This window comes from Pinus tabuliformis, chromosome 9, assembly GCF_031772625.1.
Source record: "Pinus tabuliformis cultivar Carrire ecotype Pingquan chromosome 9, CPIR1, whole genome shotgun sequence".
In the NCBI taxonomy this organism is placed as follows: domain Eukaryota; kingdom Viridiplantae; phylum Streptophyta; class Pinopsida; order Pinales; family Pinaceae; genus Pinus; species Pinus tabuliformis.
The window spans coordinates 963291554-963309869 of NC_142307.1; the positions used below are offsets into that span (position 1 = coordinate 963291554).

An 18316-nucleotide genomic window follows, 5' to 3' on the forward strand; every position below is an offset into this window, starting at 1 on the left:
CCACTATGGGTCAAGGCATAACTACCAACCCCACATCTCATCTTTTCCAATCACAGGGTCATAGTATAAGATCCTAAAATGGAAACATTATGTAAAGAAAGTAAAGAACAAGTAATCCTTCACTTTGAAGATACCTTCAAATTATTGGTAGAGGAAATCTTGTAGGCATGGCAATGAAGATGGAATACCTTGCCACACAGTTTAAGAATAAGAGAATACCATTCACCTGAGAGGTTAAGGAATGCATTGGCCAAAACACCCATGTAAAAAAGAATAATCCAAAGGCTTGGAGTCCACTAGATTGGACTCAAGTTCACTTCTCCTTTATATTAGGCCTACAAGAGCATTAGGATCAAGAAGAGGAAAATAGGGCATGGACACAAATTGAGGAACATGGAGTGTTTCATCCAAAAGGGGATACCACATCAGACACAACTTAGGATGTCAAACAAACCATTACAACAATGAATGTGAAGCACCAAGATGAATAGGTTGCTTAGAGGATGAAAAATAGTTTCAATAGTGGGATATGATGGGCCTCCCAAATAGGTATAACTTAAGGCCCATCTAGCCATCCTTAGGCACATTTAATGTTTCCTTCTGCACTTTCTAATGTCTTTTTCAACTTGGATATGTTCTTAGGAGCGTTGAGAGATGATTTACATATCGTGTGTGCTTAACACATTAATTGTGAAAGATATTGAGGATATCCTATGCAGATCATGTCCGATAAGAGAAGATTATGGGGCTTGTCCCCCGCTAAAGGATAATCACAACTCGATTGGCTCAAGGAAATTTACCACCTCCCTATAGAGTCCAATAAGAGAAGATTATGGGGCTTGTCCCCCACTAAGGGATAATCACAACTCGATTGGATCAAGGACATTTACCACCTCCCTATAGCTACAAGGATACTAGGGAACTAGATCCAACCTTTAGGAATTTTGGAGGGAAGCGGTCCTCTCTTCAAGGAGGCTTCCCCTCAAGCATTTTTTGTATAAATAAGGGGCCTTATTCGAAACTTTGGAGAAGATATTCAATAGTAGAGAAAGGCTTTCTCTCTTGTGATTTCAATTTGTCAGGTTTCATGTATTAGCACATTTGTTGATTAATGAAAAACACTCTTTTGCTTCCAGTTTTATTTTATTAAGAGAGATGACTCCCCTTGGGCTAGGGCCCAACCAAGGTACTCAAGCCCCATTCTTGAACATTTACTTTCCATGCATTAAGTTTACTTATGTTTTTTCTGTGAATCTCATGTCTGAAAAGTGTGGTCTCTACATGGTTATTGGATAAGCTTCTCTCTAAGTTTGTTTATGTACTTTGCTCTAATAGACTCTGTTGAATCTCTAAGATGATAATGGTCAGCTATCATGCAGGGCATCTAAGATATTTGTTTTTGGGGGTTTTGTTTTAATTTTGGAGGACCAATGTATGAAACAGATTTAAAACAGTCATGCCTAACTTTTTTGAATAGTATTAATATTTAAATAGAGGGCTGCTATTAAAATCCACACAGTGATATAGCTTGTTTGGTGATGAGCAAAAACTAAAAGATGATATGACTATTACAATTTTCAAATAGAAAATTAAATAATCATAAGTAAGAAAACCTTCAAACAATGTTCAAAAAGTTTAACAGAATATGCCTAAGATTACAAAAGATGCTGATGATTTTATGATTTAGAGGGAATTAATTAAACAAACAGTTTATATAATTCATTCTCTTTAAAGGTGATCACTTCAGAAGCTTATAGGAGTAAATTGAAACACAACTATTCCTACCTGTTTATCTTTGTAAAACTTAAGAATATGAAGAAAGAACACAGTAAATGAAAATTGGAAAACTTACAAGGAACACAAAACTGTATGAATCAAAACTCAAAATCCTTTTCTTTTGTATTAATAATTCAGAAAAAGCCAAGTACATTTAATGCTTACAAATGTTTCTTTCAAGGGTGCAACCCTTAATAAATCGTGAAAGGGAGTTATTTATACAATAAGAAATTTACAAAAATAGATCAACACAAAATCAGGAATATAAACTAATAGTCGATTTGTCACTATTTTGGTGTTGAGTTGTTGATGACTGTTCCTGGAAAAGTTGAAAATTGTTGAACTGTTGATGACCTTTCCTAGAAACAGTAAATGATGTTTGATCCTCTTTTCAGTCAAGTAAATCAGTTAACTGTTCCCAACGTTTCCTATCAGGGATAGATAACTTAGTTACCCTTCGGTAAACTTCATCCATTTCTGTATATTTAGTAAAAGTGTCCTTTACTGGAAATATATGTCTAATTTCATTTAGAATGAAAAGGGCATCTCTCAGTGCATTCAACTCAACCCTTGGTGTTGCCGCACCTCTTATGTTTGAAACTGAAGCTGCATTGGTACCTACCTCTGTGAGCTTTCGAACATAATCTTCAATGGGAATTAATTTGTCATTTATCACAATCATAGAGGGAAAACCCTTGCTGGTCAAGGATTCTAGCCTACTGAAAAATCGTTGAATATGACATTAACGTTGTTGCATTTTTCCTCCAACTGAAGAGTGAGGTTTTTCTTTGTAATGATTTTCTTCACTTCAATTATGGTTGTTGTCCTATCATTTATACCTAATTCTTCAGGATCATAGCTGTCTTTAGAATTCAGAAACTTGATTGCGTCAATGGAAACTTCTAGCATGTCCTCAATTTCTTTGGAGATAGTTTCAATAGTTTCCTGAGCTTTCTCCAACAAATATTTTTGATCAAATATTATCTTGATATAAGTCCAGATATCCTTGACCGATTCAGTAATCTCTTCCCATAAAATCTCCTCTGCCAAACCTAGTTTGTTTCCAAGGTAAGATTCTTTGGTTTCTTTCTACAAAACTTCAATTTGACTTTTTTCCCTCTGCAACTCCGCTGCATGTGAATTGTCTGCAATTGCTTTCATATGTTTTAATTCCTTCAGTTCATCCTGCAACTTCTTAATTTCTATTGTCTGAATGGACAGGTTCTGAACAACTTCTTCAAGTTGTTCAGTTCCTTTTTTTGTACCTGTAGTTGTTGTTGTGCCTGAAGTATAAACTCTGATTATAGAGATTGTTGAAAGAGGAAATACATCCTTTGGAATTTGAGCCATTTTCACAGCTTCCTCTTTCTCTTTGACCAATTTCTCCATTTTCTCCTCCATCTGTTTTATTTGCAGATTTTGTTCCATGATGAGCTTCATCATGTTAGGTTTCTAAGTCTCGGTTTCTTCAATCTCCTTGGTCATTAGGTCCTTAGAAGCTGGCAGTTTGAGCTGCTTCCTTAATGCTGAGAGCTCAGCATTTTTTTTCCTGACAAGTTTTTTTGCAGCATTTATAATTGAGGGATCATATCCCATCTTTAGCACCAGATCTTCCAAAGATTTGATCTTGGTGTCCTTTGCCAGTGAGGAAACTTTTTCCAACTTGAGCTATGACTGTGTATTGGCCAAGGTGACCTGTAAATTTGACAAACTCATGGCAGTGTGAGTTAAAGTGGAAGAAATCATTTGGCCAGTCTGTTTGTGCATCTCAATTTGGTCAATTGGATGTACATCTTTTACATTAAGCTCAAAGGAGGTTTGCTTCTGATAATGTGTAGGAGTCATGGGCTGTGGAATTTGAGCTTGTAAGAAAGTCATATGCATCTTACCCTTTTCAGAGTCAAACACTAAAAGAAGTCTAGCTTGAGAGGTGGAAGAGTGTTTCCAGAATTGAGTATAAATGTTCAACTCCAATTCCTCATTCTTCTTCTTAATTTCACTGAAGACATGAAAGGTATCATCTTCTTTGTCCTTCTGACTGGTTCCATTGGTCAGAATCACCTGTTGTTCTTGGGAAGTAGTGGAATGAGTGGGGGACTGAGTAGACTACCCACCATACTGTGTAAAAAGAAATGTCTCTCCAATTCCATCAAATGTTGTTTTATGTGGCTCATTTGTTGCACTAACCTTCACAGAGATCCTAGGTCTCTTCTTTCTATGTACAATTCTAAAGCCCTGGCTTGATGCTTCAATTGTAGGGGATGACTATTCTTCCCTTCCTCATTTAGCTGTCTTTTCCTATGCAAGTGGAGTTTGTACATTTGAAATAGAGACTGTTTGTTCTTCAGCTTCTTGAAGGGTGTTCTCCTTCCATTCTAACTAATTTTTGTACTGCTCTATTTCAGGCTTGGCTGTGTGGTGGTATGCAGTAAACTTATTTTCAACCCTGAGTTTTGAAATTACTCCCATTGGGTCATAAGACCAAGTGAAGCTGAGACCAAACTTCATTTCCTTCAATAACTTGTCTGCTTCTTCTCCTGCTGCTCTAGTGTTACATATGAAATGACCAACCTGAGCCTTTAGCTTGAATTGTGATTCTTCTTTACAGCTACAAAATGTACTTCATCTGCATTTAACCTCTGCCTAATATATTCCAATGCAAAAATTCTGATAGGGAGGTGTTATCACCCCAAGAAACTCTCTTAGGTTGTATATCAGAGATGCTCGGGAACATTACAAACTCAACAAAATGTTGGAAAAATGGTGGATGAATGAAAGAAATGTTGCATATTCAAGCCAGATAACCACTTCTACTATGCTTAACCCCAGACATGGGTGAACACCCCCAGACTACAAGGCTTTAGACCACCAATTACTCACAGTTTGAGGAAAATGTGATGATGGAGAATATTGATCACACCAGCAGATGCACAGAACCCTATGATGGCCAGTTGCAACCAGTTAAAAGGTCTGTAAATCTATTTCCTAATGCACAGATAGGATGACAACTCTTTGGCATTAAAACAACAAAAACCTGCATACAAATTCAATGATACAGCTAAATTCTAACACAGAGGTGGGATGACAACCCCTCTAATGCTAAACATCAAGAGCAAATGAAAAATGCATGACAGGCACAACCTAGAACATAGAAGAAGTGAAAAATGAGCAATTGACAGCAAAAGAAGCTTGCATTAGCTGAAAATGAAGACTAGAAGCTGCAGGTCTCACAGTAGTTACAGTCTCCAAAAGTTGAAGTTTACACCAAGATAACAATCATCAACCTGATTACATCTTGCTTTTTGGAATATATAGAGTTTGTTCACAAAAATCTCTGCTAACCTATGTGTGGAGGGGTCATAACTGACCATCAACCGCATTTACAATTAGATATGGGTTTCTGATACAATTTGACTGCTTTAATGGACAAAATAACCTTTCTGCTACTTTGTTGTACTCCACGAACATGTGAAAAGCCATGTTTATCTACTCAAGGTTGTCCTTCTTGTCCTCGGAGGTACACTGTGTTGAATGCTATAGCTGAGGGTTTTATGTGCAGAGTACCGCATTATGGTTTCTTTCCTTCTTCGCGTACACAGGACAGGCTCAAAACACAGAAAATGCATTGACAATGGATGATGGACTGAGCATGAATATTAACCGTTGGATGACAAAATGGACGACAGAGATCAACATACGGAGGCTATCGGGAGACATATGCGTGAGAAGAACGTGGACCGTCGGATCATGGTTGGGCAGATCCGATGGTTGACGGGCGGCAGAGATACGAGATAGTTAGCGGGCGGGAGAGATGTGAGAGAGTTAGTGGGCGGGGACCGTACTAGATGGCAGTAAACAGTTTCCCCGCACTGCTTTTACGGGAATGGAAGTTTTGGTACATGAAGGAGCGATGCAGTAATATGACGACGCGTGGGTGATGGGATGGCGGGAATACCGCTTCCCCGTGGATTAACTAACGAGCAAGTTACGAAAGCGGGGGGTGCGTAAAGCGTCGGATCTCCGCGGGATGATCGGACGGCCCAGGATTAACGCACATGTTCAGAGTGATGTGATAGGTGAAAAGACGTGAAAAGGGCAGCGAAAGGGTTATAACAGGGTTTATAGGGTTTAAAATAAAAAACTTCCGGGAGTCAGTAAAAGAAGGGTTTAGGCGGGGTTTTGTAATATTTAAACAAAAAACACGTGGGCGCCCGGGAAAGGGTTTAAGGGAGAGTAAAGAGGATTTAAGGGGAAGGAGGAAACAGAGGTGTGGGAGTTATAAGGAGAAAAGGGAAAATGAAGGAGAAAGCATGAAAAACTACTGCCAGCCTTATATAACCAAACCAGCACTTCTCAACACTTAATTTGATCCATCAAGTATCAAAGAACATAGCAGAGCTAATAGGAGGTACTTAGGGAGTTTTTAGGGTGGAAGCTCACAGCCATAGACTCTGATTTCTGTATAGTTTTGGTAAAGATACCAATCTCTTATTGTGGCTTGATCAACCAGCTGCAATACTTTCACAATTTCATCATTGATTCTTGGTACTGGAGTGTTGCTCATAAGATTAATAGCTAGATAACAAACAATTCTATGAAATATTTATATGTAAATTCTTCCTTCTCCTTCATTCCCATAGAAGTCCAAAATATGAATGATTGTTGGTTGCCTTCTTCATCTAGCTTCTGTAAGGTGAATGGAAAGTTGTCTCCCTGAAAATATATAAAAAGATATACAAGTACTGAAGCATACTTGAATGCTTCTTCAATATTAAACTAGAAAAATTGTTCATGGATGGCTTCAGCTAGAAATTGGCTAAAGTTATAGAGAACAATGGGTTTTGAAACAACAGAAAATATAGACAAGAAACCTAGGATGGCTTCATTTACATATTGATCAGAATCGTAACCAAATAAGAAAGAATAGTCGTAATTTTCTTGGTTCTGTCTGGGAACATGGATGAATCATAGGGAGGGTTTCTTTTAGGCAGAGGGCTGTCTACAGCTAGGAAAAGTTCAAGAGTTTGAGATCTTTTAGTGAAATCTATCTTTTCATAGACTTCTAGCAGGTTTTCATGAAAAGAAGGATGGATTGGTGCAATAGTTGGGGCCCGCAACATCTGTTCAATAGACTGAGCATTGATGAAACAAAGAATTTCTCCTGTACTTGAAATGATAACTCTTTGACTGGGATCATAGGATTCATGGAATTTTCTAACAAATTCAGGTGCTCTATATATCTAAGGGAAAATGTAGTGAGGAAGGTGGGAGTCCCAAAGTCCTATTTCATCTATTTGATCAACTAGCTGATCCTCCATCCAACAATATATTTCATATAAATCAAATTGAGAGGAAGACTCAATGATTTTACAGTCTCTGTCGACTAGGGGAGTATGATGGAAGTCAAATTGTGGCTGAATGAGAGGATTTGGGATTTCTGCAATTTCCTTTCCCTTAGGAGGCATCTTGTTAAGTGAATTGCAAGGTGAAATTGACGGAAATGGAAAGAATTGGTCTGAAACAGAAAAACAGTATAATTGAAAATAGATTAGGGGGACCTGGATGTCGTCTTGGTTCTGAACAGAATGGCAAATTCAATTGAATGATGAATCTATCATTTAGGCTGCAAGCACGAAATCTCCAGTGATGAATTGAGTTTCAAAAATGTACTGTGTAACAGTTTTTATGAAGGAACAAGGCTTATAATGAATAAAATGGAGCGAGGTTGTTTGATGAACGGCTAAATCCTCATTAATTATCCAACGGGACTAATAAACGGGTCTATGGAGTATAAATTCGTAGGAGTGGCAAATTAAATGAAAAATGGATAGGCGACAGCTGATTGGACAGAGGAAGTGACTGGGAGCAGATGTGGATGATGATGTAGGAGCGACGGTAAATGGTCGAATGAAAACCGCATTCGGGAGCAAGTTAGGGCTGTAATTTGTTTCGGTATTTTAAGTCCTGAAAGACTAGGATGGAGGAAAAGTAGTTTTGGAGGGCGGTTTCCAAAACTGCCCAGTTCGGACCCTCCCCCCCACCAATAAAGTTCAAACAGCAAATGAGGGCTAGAAAATGATGTAGGTCATCAGATCTCGGGAGAGTGTGCGGGATGAAAAATAAAATGAATGAGATTTAACAATGTGAGATGGAAGTGATGGTGGGGCCAAGAGCTTTGTCGGATGTGACATGCGTGGGGTATTTGCGAGTGAATGGATGAAGTTTGGATATTTACAAAATAACATTGATACTTAGAATTTATGGTTAGTAAAATCCATCACCATATGCACATATTTCCAATGTTATATCTTAGGATAAAAATCCTTTCATGCTCCAATTGTATTTCATTTGTCTACCTACTCTTAACTCCTAACATTTTTCAATCTTAGTTACCCAAGTGCACTTAGACTAGAAACTCAACATTTTCCTTTTAATGACTAATCTACTTCTATCCCTTATTGCTTCCATTGGCTCAGATTAAACTATTGAGCAAATTTTATTTGATACCTATTTACAAACAATTTAAATCAAATCCAATCATGATTAAACTGTACAATTGGATTCTATGAACTAGTGTGTCATTTAAACAATCTGCACACAACTTTTATTTGCGAAGATAAACTTTGACTAAGAGTAGTGGCATTTGGATTTGCAACACTTTCAGAATTTTTTTTTTTTCTTTTCTTTCTAATCTAACATTTTTTTTTTTTGCCTTCCTTTTTTAGGGCATCTATTCTAACATTTTATTTGCTACGGACTTATCCATCAAATATCCCTAAATTTTTTTGATCCAATATTCTTTTTGTCCATATCCTAACTTAACATTCTTTGGAATGATTTTCATTTTTTGAATAATTGATGCTAACTTACCAAAACCAAAAAAATGCTACAATAGAATCAAATAAAATTCTCTCATGCTGTGATATTCTTCATTTAAAATTTAACTCATTCTTTTTTTTTTTCATTTTACTTTTCGACAATTAGTAATTTATCAGTTACTTGTGCACTTTACTTTTATCAGTCAACCATGCATTTTGCTTCCATTTATATAGTATTGATTCATAGGTATAGTTAGTAGTGTTTTGATGCATTGAGTTCACCTACAATATTATATTTTTACCCACTGTTACCCATTTCTCCAATCTCCGAGCAAGCTAATTTCTGCCTAGACGAGCTACAGGAAACTCCAATTTTTCCTATTCCTTGCATGAACTGATTCATTAGAGGTACCTAGTCTTGGAAAGGATCCCTTTATTTGTCCATAACCTTCCTCCACCTTCTCCACCCTTCATACCACATTTAGACTTCATAAAACTACTCTCTATTGTTTCCTGTAGCAAAATAGGGTCATCTTGTAGCATTACGCAGATTTCCTTTGAAAACCTCTAAATTTGCACCTAAAGCTTGTTTTTCATTCCTTAGTACGTTGCAATTTTCAACAGACCGTGGAGATGGAGTTTAGAGGTTCAGAAACCCCTTAGAAACTTTACCCTAGTAGTTGTAGCTTTATTTATGCAATTAGGGTTTCTTGTTTGTACGTCTTCTTTCAGCTGCAATTTAATTTATCATGCACCATAGAATAGGATTGATTTATCTCTAGCATTCTTGAAACTATTTTCCTTGTTTTCTTGTAGTTAGTATATGTGTATTCATGTCATTTACTTAGTATATATTTATTTGATTCAAAACAAAGTAGGTTTATTTCTTTTCATTTACCTTTATACAATTAGATTAGGGTTGTCTTTTATCATTTTCTTTCTCGTAGATAGATTAGGGATTTATCTCTATTATTTCCTTTCGTGCAAGCTAGATTAGATATATTTTTTGTTCACTAGTTTTCTGAGCATTTCCTCTAACCTAAATACCAATTTAGTAGTCTCTATGTATTTTAACTTCTCTTCAGTTGCATCACATAAACCAAAGTAGAATATATTGTTTGTTGCACATATAGCGCTAATACCTATTAAGTTTGTACGAAACCCGAGTTGATAATTAAAGTTGAGCCTCTCAGGGCTTTCAACATTCTTGTTGTAATATCGAGAGCCATCAGATGGATCCTTGAAAATGAACAAAAAAAATCCTACACCCATAAAGTGTGATAAACAAAGTTCCATTGGAAAACAACCCGATGTTGTAAACAAAGTTTCATCAAATTGGAAAACAACCCGGTGTTGTAAATAAAGTTCCATCAAACTGGAAAACAACCCAACGTATCATGCCACATCAAAGCATATTGAGACACAACACCATTTTATGATTGAGAATATAGTCACAGGAAATTGACTTGATATATTGTAACATAAATGGCAATGTGGCAAACATATTTCCCAAGCCTATTGGAAAGACTATATTTGAAATTTGTAAAAAAAGTTAGCTACTGTACAAAATTAATTTCTCCATTAAAAGGACCCTTAAGAATAATCTAGAAATAAATATAATTTGTAAATCATTATGTTCTTTAAGTAGATAAATATTACTTGGATATTTTTAGAAAATCATGATTAAAAGGAGTCTTAAGAATAATCTAGAAATAAGCATAATTTATAAATCATTATGTCCTTTAACAAGATAAATATTAAACAAAGTCTTTCGGTAGAAATCACATGAGAGAATTTTTGGCCTACGCATTTTGAACCAACAAGTGTGGTTCATCATCAAGACCAGATGAAGAGGCAAACCATGGCAAAGGCTTAAATAAAAAGCAATGCAGAGACATAATTTCAAGTAACGGCTATATTTGAACAATAATGTTTAAATTATAATATTAATTTATTAATATATTAAAAACAAATATTATTAAGTAACGACTATATTAAACGGCTAGTTTTTGAAAAAAATATTTAAATAATGATATTATTTCATTAATTTATTAAAAATAATAATAGGTAATGGCTATATTAAACGACTAGTTTTTGAAAAATAATATTTTAATTAATTTATTAAAACCAAATATTACTAGTTCTTGAAAAATAATATTTAAATAATAATATTAGTTTATTAATTTATTAAAATATTAATATGTAACGGCTATATTAAACGGCTAGTTTTTGAAAAAAAATATTTAAACTTTAAACTGTGATATTAGCTTTTTAATTTATTAAAAACAAATATTAATAAGTAATTGTTATATTAAACATCTAGTTTTTGAGAAATAATATTTAAAATAAATAAATAAATAATCAAAGTCAAACTTTAAAGGAGGGGAGTCAAAAATTATAAAAACAAGGGAAGACCCTAATCGAGACAAGATCATTTGATAAATAAAATAACCAATGGAAATAAAATAAAATAAATAAAAAATAATTAATGGAAAAATAAATAAAATAAAACAAAAATATATACAACTCAAAATAAATAAATATATATATATATATATATAAATTAATAAAAATAAAAATAAAAACAGAAACACACACACACACACACACATATATATATATCCAAAGAAAAAATAACCAATAAATAAAATGGGGTCAACAATAAAATATGGGGCTCGGGCCCTTTAAACAAATAACAAAAATACTAAAAGGAGTTAAGAACAAATAGAATGATACAATACGTAAAAAACGCAAAGGATCAAGAAAATAAACTCTAATGAAGAATAAATCAACAACAAATACTATAAAAAGGATGCCAATACCTACATAGATAACCAAACAAACAAAATAAATCCAAAAAAGAAGCCTAAAAAACTAGGAGGACAAGATAGGGACCCAACTTCTACTTATATTGGATATTTTTAGAAAATCATGATTATCATATCCACTTCTTTAGTAGTTTGTGGAATCATCAATTCACGTGTAAATGTAATAATTATCAAGTGTGTTTAATCTGACCTTTTTGTATCTATCCCGAGGGTTTATAATTATCTGTTTATAATGAAGGAGCATATTCACAATATTCACTTCAAACTAAATGTGGACAACCATGGTCAACCATGTTCATCCATAGTTAATCATAGTTGACCATAGTCAACCATGCTCAAATGGTGGCCGGGGTGTAGGCGTAAGAGACAAACGTCCAAATCTGAAAACAATTTCTTCAAGTTCAGGCGGATTTTCTTCTTGGATTTCCTACAGAGTCTCAGTCATCTACCTCCAAAGTTATCTATTTTGCTAAATTAGCAAAACCACTAAATTTAGCTGCAATATACAAGTGCCTTACAAATCCTCTAAACATCACATATCGCAATCGCAAGCTCACTGGGTAGGGTTCCTTTACTTATTAACGATGTGATGCGATATTTATCAGTGCTCTTCGTATCGCATGTCACATTCCGCAACTCCGTCGACCAGGGTCATTCACTCTTAAACCTTGCGATGCGATATTAACCAACGATCAAATCGTCAACATCAACAGTGATCCAATGGTCACTGTGATATCGCATGGAGATCTATGCGATGATATCGCCTATTAGAGTTGATAGACTTATTAACCTCAGTTTATAAAAGTTTTGGTCTAGACTTGAGATTAGCACCCGATGACAGAGGCCATCAGATCTACGGCTCGCGAGACTTCATATTACCACAAGGGTCAAAACCAGGCCAACCCCCGCTGTTGACTATGGCGCAATGCATTGAAAATGAAATCAACGGTTAATAATGAGTGCAACACTTCAATCCGATTAAGGAATCTGTACACTTTCAAACCCCATAGTTGTTATTACATGGAAAAAAGAGATTAAATGCAATCACATAGAACTCTAAATTCTAGAAAATCAATGATACACAGAGATACTACGGAGGGATGAAACACCTCCAGGATTGACCAATTTCACACAAAAATACATAGAGTTATGTTTTCTGCAACTTAATCATATATGGCCAAACAAGCCGAATCAGTCAAAATCCTTTTACAATCATTCATAACTTACATAAATATTATTCCATCCTAACTATCAGATCCTTAAACCACTGGATCGATTTAGCCTATTCTTAACAATATCTAATCTGGTCGATATTCTCCTCGAGAATCTCAACTGAATCAAAACTGCATGAATTAATTACAAAACAACTCAATCCCTAAATCCTAGCTCAAATCCTATCTAGAAAGCTTGTAAATTGACAGCTAAAGGATCCCACTCCTTTGCTTGTAACTTTTTTTGGATTTTTGGAATAAGTTTGAAGCCTTTTGCCTTCAAGCCTCATGCTCCTGCATCAGACTCTTGAGGACAAAATTCTTCATGGGCTCCTATCCATGAGCTCTTCTACAGAACTGCCCAACTTCTTTAGCGTGGAATATTTCATCCAAGTAGCTTCAGCAATTGGTTGATCCTTCCATTTGACCAAATACTAAAAATACTCTTGTCCTCTTGTCTTCTTCAACAATTTCTTGTCCAAAATCCTCTCTGGCTTCAATTCCTTTGCTATAGGCAACTGCTTTACCCAATCAATCTCTTGTTCTTATTGATCCTCTACTGTTTCATCTGCCTGTTCCTTTTCATACCTGTATAAGTCAGCAACATTAAAAATTGGAGATATTCCAATATCAGGGGGTAATTCAATTTCATATGTATTTGCAGAAAATTTTCTCAAGACTCTACATGGCCCAATTTTCTTTAACTTTAGTTTATTGTACTCCCTTTTTGGAAATCTTTCCTTCCTCAAGTGTGCTAAAACCAAATCTCCAACCTCAAAATTAACTTCTCTTCTCTTCAAATCTGCTCTGCCCTTGTATTTTATGTTGCTGTCCTATAGTTGTTGTTTTACTTGTTCATGTATTGTTTGAACTTCTGTAGAAAAATCTTCTCCTTTAGCACTTCTCCTTTTAGCTTTTCCCAAGTATCTCAATTCAAACACTCCTCTTGGGTGCGTTCCATAAATTATATGGAATGGACTCTGCCCTGTACTCCTGTTAGGAGAATCATTATATGCATATTCTGCCTGTGCCAATACTTGATCCCACTGTTTTGGATGTTCACCTGCAAGACTTCTCAAAAGATTACCCAAGCTTCTATTTACAACTTCAGTCTGTCCATCAATCTGAGGATGATAAGAAGAACTGAAACTAAATTTAGTTCCAAGCTTCTTCCACAATGTCCTCTAGAAATGTCCAACAAATCTAGTATCTTTGTCTGAAACAATGCTATTAGGTAACCCATGTAATATTACAATCTCTTTAAAAAATATATTAGCAATATGAGTAGCATCACTAGTTTTATAACATGGAATAAAATGTGCCATTTTTGAAAATCTGTCAACTACTACATAAATTGAATCATTACCTCTTTGAGTTTTCGGTAAACCCAAAACAAAGTCCATACTTACCATATCCCAAGGCCTATCTGGAATAGGTAATGGAACATACAAACCTGTGTTTTGACTCCTTCCCTTTGCGTACTGACAGACTTTACAATTTTTCATGTACCTCTCTACTTTAGACCTCATTTTCGGCCAAAAACAAAACCTGTTCAATTGTTCATAAGTTTTGTCTGCACCAAAATGCCCTCCAAGTCCTCCACTATGTTTCTCCTTGATCAAATTCTCCCTCATAGGACAACTTGGTATGCATAGTTGATTTCTTTTAAACAACAGTCCCTCTTGCAGGAAATAATCCAGCCACTTGCTTCTGTCTAAAAAAAGGGGATTTCTACAAGCTTCAAATGCCTCTTTAAAATCTAGCTCTTTCTCATATAACTCTTTAAGAAAATCAAAACCCAACAGTTGAATTTGAATTTCTTGAACTAAAATGATTTTTCTACTTAAGGCATCTGCTACTTTGTTTGATTCACCAATTATATGTTTTAATACAAAATTAAAACTTTGCAGGTATTCTACCCATTTTGCATGCTTCTAGTTAAGCTTTGGTTGTTGCATAATGTACTGTAATTTATGGTTATCTGAATACAGTGTGAACTCCTTGGACATCAGGTAATGTCTCCACTTCTTCAAAGACTGCACAATTGCATAAAACTCTTTACCATAATAAGAATATTTCTTCTTTGTCTCATTCAGCTTTTCACTAAAATAAGCTACAGGTATGTCCTCCTGACTCAAAACAGCGCCAATGGCTTCTCCACTGGCATCACACTTCACTTGAAAAGGTTTATTAAAATCAGGCAAAATCAAAATAGGTTTCTCAGTAATCTTTCTCTTCAACAACTGGAATTTTTTTTCTTCTTCAACAGTCCATTTAAATGGTTGTATGTCCTTCTTTATTGTGTCAATAATTGAAGCATTAATATTACTAAAATTCTTTATGAATTTCCTGTAAAAACTAGCAAGACCGTGAAAACTTCTTACCTCAAAGACAGTTTTTGGTGAAGGTCACTCCATGATAGCCTTGATCTTCTCTGGATCCATCTTTAACCCCTCAACAGAAACAACGAAGCCCAAATACACCAACTCCTCCTTCATGAATGAACATTTCTTTAAATTTAATAGTAATTTTTCTTGTTGTAGCCTCTATAAGACATAATTTAGATGTCTCACGTGTTCCTCCTTAGATCTGTTGTAAACTAATATATCGTCCAAATATACAATTACAAATTTACTAATAAATTCCTTCATAACTTTATTCATAAGTCTCATAAATGTACTATGGGCATTCGACAATCCAAAAGGCAATACCATCCACTCATATAATCCTTCATTGGTTTTAAAAGCAGTTTTCCACTCATCTCCCTCTCTAATTATGATTTGATGATAACCACTTTTTAAATCTAACTTTGTAAAATATCTAGCTCCACTCAAATAATCCATCAAATCTTCAATTCTAGGTAAAGGAAATCTGTACCTGATTGTTATCCTATTGATTTCTCTCGAGTTAGTGCACATTCTCTAGCCTCCATCTTTCTTTGGGCTCAACACTGTTGGCACTGCACAAGGACTCAAACTCTCTCTAACTAGTCCCTTGTCTAACAGCTCCTAAACCTGTTTTCTGATCTCTTCATTCTCTGTGGGAGTCATCCTGTAAGCTACTTTATTAGGTAGATTTTCTCCTGGAATCAAATCTATGTGATGACTGATTTTTCTAATGGGTGGTAACTCATCAGGCAAATCATCTACAATGATATCACAATAACTATCCAGCATCTTTTAAATTTCAATTGGTAAATCAGAAACTTTTGTGGAAGTAATTATTACCTTGGGTTTGCAAACCAACACAAAACTTACTTCATCTTCCTCCATCTACTGCAAGTACTCCTTCCCACTCAAAAAAAGGGTCTTTGAATTAGGTTTCTTCGATGTATCCTCTTCCTCTAGCGGCAACAATGTACGATTGGAACTATCTTTGTTGAATTTGTATGTATTTTTCTTTCCATCGTGCATAGCTCCTCTCTCATACTGCCATGGTCTACCCAACAGTATATGACACACATCCATAGGCATCACATCGCACAGGATTTTGTCTCTATATTTTCCCAACTGCAAATCCACTTCACATTGTTCATTCACTACCAACTAATATCCCTTTTGAAGCCATGACACCTTATAAGGTGTTGGATGTTTCTTTGTTTTTAACTTCAACTTCTCCACCACTTCTGTGGAGACCAAATTATCTGTACTACCACTGTCTATTATCATCTGACAACACTTCCCTTGAACCTTGCACACAGTCCTGAACAAGGTTTTCCTTTGTGCTGGTTCAACAATTTCCTTAGCTGGATTTAAAAAAAAATTGTTGACTACCAAAGATTCTCCCTTCTCTGGTACATTCTCTTCATCTATTACCTTTGTTGCTTCCTCTTCAGCTTTTGCAACAATTGCATTCCTATGATTCGTTCCTATATTTTCTGGGCACTCATAAGCTCTGTGTCCCAGCTTGTTACATCTGTAACATCTAACTTCTCTTCCTCTACCTCTGCCTCCTCTTCTTCTAGAAAAACTCACTCTGCCACTTGCATCACCTCCTGTGGGTGCATGTTGACTTGCGCTACTGCTAGCTCCATCTTCAGGTGCTGTAGATCTTCCTCTACCACCTTGTCTTCCCCTTCCTTGGAAAGTACCTCTATTTCTGGTAGACTGCTTCCTCATGAGTTTTTCTTCAGCCTTCACTACCATCTGATAAGCCTCTTCTATTGTTTTAGGAGATAGTACACTTATCTCATCTTGAATGTCCATTCTAAGACCATTCACATATCTAGCAACCTTCTCATCTGTATCTTGGATTTGTCCTGCTCTTATACTCACTTTGTAGAATTCCTCTGTGTATTCCTTTACTGTCATAGACCTCTGTCTAAGATTTTGCATCTTCCTAAATAATGTTTGCTGATAATCACTTGGCAGAAACTTACCTTTCAATTTTGCCACCATCCTATTCCAATTCTTAATTGGTTGTTTGCCAAGTCTTCTTCTTTCTTCCTGCACTCCATCCCACCAAAGTGCTGCATGTCCTTTCAGTTTTGTGACAACAAACTTCACCTTCTTTCATTCATCTATTTCTTCATAATCGAAGAATTTCTCCATATCATTTATCTAGTCTATCAATTCCTCGGGCTTAAGCTTCCTGTGTAGATTGAGACTTCAAGTCTAGGCTTGGATGTGGATATCAATACTGACCTAAAGAATCTCATTTCAGGAGTTACATCTGCAGGTTCTTCATCTTCTGCAGCTCCAGTTTCCAGTTCACTGACATCCCCAACATCTGCATCTCTTCCCATTTCCACTGCTTCCAATCTAGCTTGCATCTGTTGCATAGCTTCCAACACTTCAACATTTGCAATTCGTCGTCCTCTTCTTCGACCACCACCTCTTCCTCCAACTCTGAAAGCCATGTTGGATTTCTTTTTCTGATCCTTGAGATCCTATTCAATGTCAGTAGGCTGCTTTGATACCACAAATGGTTGCCGGGGTGCAGGTGTAAGAGACAAACGTTCAAATACGGAAACAAATTTTTCAAGTTCATGCGGAATTTCTTCTTGGATTTCCTGTGGAGTCTCAATGATCTACCTCCAAAGTTATCTATTCTGCTAAATTAGTAGAACCGCTAAATTTAACTGCAATCGACAAGTGCCTTACAAATCCTCTAAATATCGCATATCACAATCGCAAGTTCACCGGGCAGGGTTCCTTTACTTATTAACGATGCAATGCAATATTTATCGGCGCTCTTCGTATCACATGTCGCGTTTCGCAACTCCGCCGACCAGGGTCATTCACTCTTAAACCTTGCTATGCGATATTAACCAACGATCCAACGGTCAACATCAACAGTGATCCAACATTCACTGTGATATCGCATGGAGATCTATGCGACGATACCGCCTACCAGAGCCGATAGACTTATTAACCTCAGTTTATAAAAGTTCGGGTCTGGACTTGAGATTAATGCCCGATGACAAAGGCCAACACATCTACAGCTTGTGGGACTTCATATTACCACAAGGGTCAAAACCAGGCCAACCCCCACTGTTGATTGTGGCGTAATGCATTGAAAATGAAATCAACGGTTAATAATGAGTGCGGCACTTCAGCCTGATTAAGGAATCCGTACACTTTCAAACACCGCAGTTGTTAATACACGACAAAAAGAGATTAAATGCGATCACACAGAACTCTAAATTATGGAAAACCAATGATACACAAAGATACTACGGAGG

The 18316-nt window shown here is 36.0% G+C and overlaps 1 protein-coding gene across 1 annotated transcript in view; it reads right to left on the reverse strand.

Annotated features, from left to right (window-relative positions):
• The window catches only part of LOC149151931 (putative proline transporter 2), a 20466-nt gene extending 3089 nt beyond the window's left edge, over positions 1–17377 (reverse strand). Inside the window, exon 1 of the mRNA XM_089443318.1 lies at positions 17303–17377. Coding sequence (XP_089299444.1) covers positions 17303–17377 — 75 coding nt within the window. The remainder of the gene's footprint in view (positions 1–17302) is intronic.
• Positions 17378–18316: the final 939 nt, after the last annotated feature.